General features: G+C 51.9%; 1 protein-coding gene across 1 annotated transcript in view; it reads right to left on the bottom strand.

The window, feature by feature from the left end:
- Positions 1-32: 32 nt before the first annotated feature.
- Positions 33-2,169, bottom strand: part of CFH (complement factor H) — a gene marked incomplete at its 3' end in the record, with an annotated part of 39,366 nt that continues 37,229 nt past the window's right edge. Inside the window, exons 18-20 of the mRNA XM_009326186.1 lie at positions 1,819-1,995; positions 345-527; positions 33-280 (exon numbers count right to left, since the gene is read on the bottom strand). Of these exons, the coding sequence (XP_009324461.1) occupies positions 33-280; positions 345-527; positions 1,819-1,995 (608 nt within the window). The remainder of the gene's footprint in view (positions 281-344; positions 528-1,818; positions 1,996-2,169) is intronic.

Below are 2,169 nucleotides of genomic sequence, written 5' to 3'. Positions count from 1 at the left end.
CCCCCCCCCCCCCCCCCCCCCAGTCTGCTGACCGTAGCAGCGTCCCCAACTCGGGAGCCCTGCACAGTGATGGCAATCCCCTCACACAGGGGTGTCCAGCCAAACTCCCCTCCTCCCAAACCCGCCGTGGTGGCGAGAGACAGCAGGCAGCAGAGGGGACTACAGAAGCAAACTTCAGGAAGAAACTCCTTCTGGACTGAAGAGGGACACGTCGTTGTTCTGCCCTGCCGGCATCGCAGCCCCAGCACAAGTGCTGCTGCACAAGTGATGCCCTCAGGATCTGAGAAAAAGAAAACAGGAGCAATCACACAGCCTTTGGCCACACAGCACGTGCTTCAACCTACCTAGGCAAACTGGGGGGCTTGTCCACTGCCCACCAGTACAGGTGATATACTGAGATCCTTCCAGGACGTAGAGACTGGGGCATTTGTATTCCAGAGTTGTACCTTGTGGATATTCTTGCATGGGGAAGGAAAGAAGGTCTCCATTTTCAATAACTGGAGGCGGGCCACATTTCCCACCTTTCCCTGGAAGAAAATTCCCAGTCAGAGAGAAAGCCGTGAGCGTTTAATTGCAACAGAGGCCTGGCCACAAATACGACCGGACAGTACATTGGCACTATGAGAGACCTGGAGGAGAGCAGAGGGAAAACCAAATACCTGGCAGGTGAAAAAGAGCAAGAGTTTCTCATTTCTCCAGTGCTGGGACTCACAGCTACCAGTTCACCCCGTTTGTCCACGGCTGAAGTGCTTGCAGCTGCCTGCAGGACTTCCTCTCGTCCTGCATAACGGTGTAGCGTTTGGCACAGCTCTTTCTGCAGAAGAGCCTGACACCCACCTCCTCCCTGTACTGCTTGAGCAGTGAGAAAAGTGGATCCGACTGCAAACAATAACGACTGCCACTGAACTACACCGCTGCAATCACTAATGGCATAGCCCTTGGGCTCTGTGGGCCACTTACGGCCACTGGGGAGTTCACACGTGCCAATCCTGAAGCACCGCTGCCTCACGGATTTTTATACCTATTCAAGCACCACACTGCTGCCAAGTCTGGCCTTCCAACGGACCTTGCATTGGGAAATCGTCAGAGAAGACCCAGATCCCTTGGCACCAGCAGTGACACTCTTTGCACTTGGCATTGTGTTCCGGAGGCACAATATGGAGCCTGGTCTGAATTCGTCTGCTGTTTCTGCACCCCTTTCAGCTCCCAGCTGGGTGGTGTTTGAGTCAAATGCTGCTGCACTGGTTCACGTGCTGAAACTGTCTCTATGTCTAATGAAAACAAATGAGATCATTCAGCGCGCTCATGAAATCCGAGGAGGCACCAACACCGTACCTAGGTATTGGCTCACACATCAGATTCTACCCTCAGTGGATTTAACGGTTGATTTGACTCCATGGCATCCAATATAGCAATGCATCATCTGCGTTATCTGAATGTCAGCTACCCGGGAAGCTGTGGGCTCTGTTCTCCAAAACAGGCGGCAAAAGTTCTCACTCTCTTCTCATCAGGCAGGCACAGAAAGTATATTCTAAGAAGTCCAAGGGTTGCGTCTCAAAATTAGACCTGGCCAGCAACTGCTCTCAGCCTCAGGGTGGTTTTCCAGATGGGGCCCTCTTGAGTGAAGCCACCTGGGTCACTCAGCTGGTAAACTCATCTGAATAGATACCTGGGAAAACGCCTTTTTCCTGAGTGCGTGCCAGATACGTTGCGTTTGTGCACAGTAATGAGACTGAAATGTGGAGAAGTAAATGCCACTGAGTCAGCTTCATGACAGTCTCACTGACAGGCGACTGTATGAAGACGGAGAGAAATTACCTTTGCACTTGGGCAGCTCTGTCCAGGTCCCATTCTGACACGCGACGGTGGAAGTGCCAGTCATCTGAAAACCTTGCCAGCACTGGTAGTGAGCACTCTCCCCAGGCAAATACCTTGACTTTTTAACACCTTGAACTTTACCACCCGCAATTTCTGGAGGAGGTTCACATGTCACATCTGAAAAGAGACACTGCTGCAGTCATGTTTGCAGCCGCTGAGGTGTTCCCCTACACAACCAACAGTTAAAGAAATCAATCTTGTTACAATTTCTGTCCAGATTTTCTGCCTCAGGTGGGTAACAGCTCCAAGAGTTCGCCATGGAGAAAGCAACGAGGTGTGACAGTGGCAGCA

The sequence above is a fragment of the Pygoscelis adeliae genome, unplaced genomic scaffold (genome assembly GCF_000699105.1).
Source record: "Pygoscelis adeliae isolate BGI_AS28 unplaced genomic scaffold, ASM69910v1 Scaffold466, whole genome shotgun sequence".
NCBI classification, from domain to species: Eukaryota; Metazoa; Chordata; class Aves; order Sphenisciformes; family Spheniscidae; genus Pygoscelis; species Pygoscelis adeliae.
The sequence above is the reverse complement of the archived record's forward strand: the minus strand, read 5'-3'. Positions and strand labels throughout refer to the sequence as shown.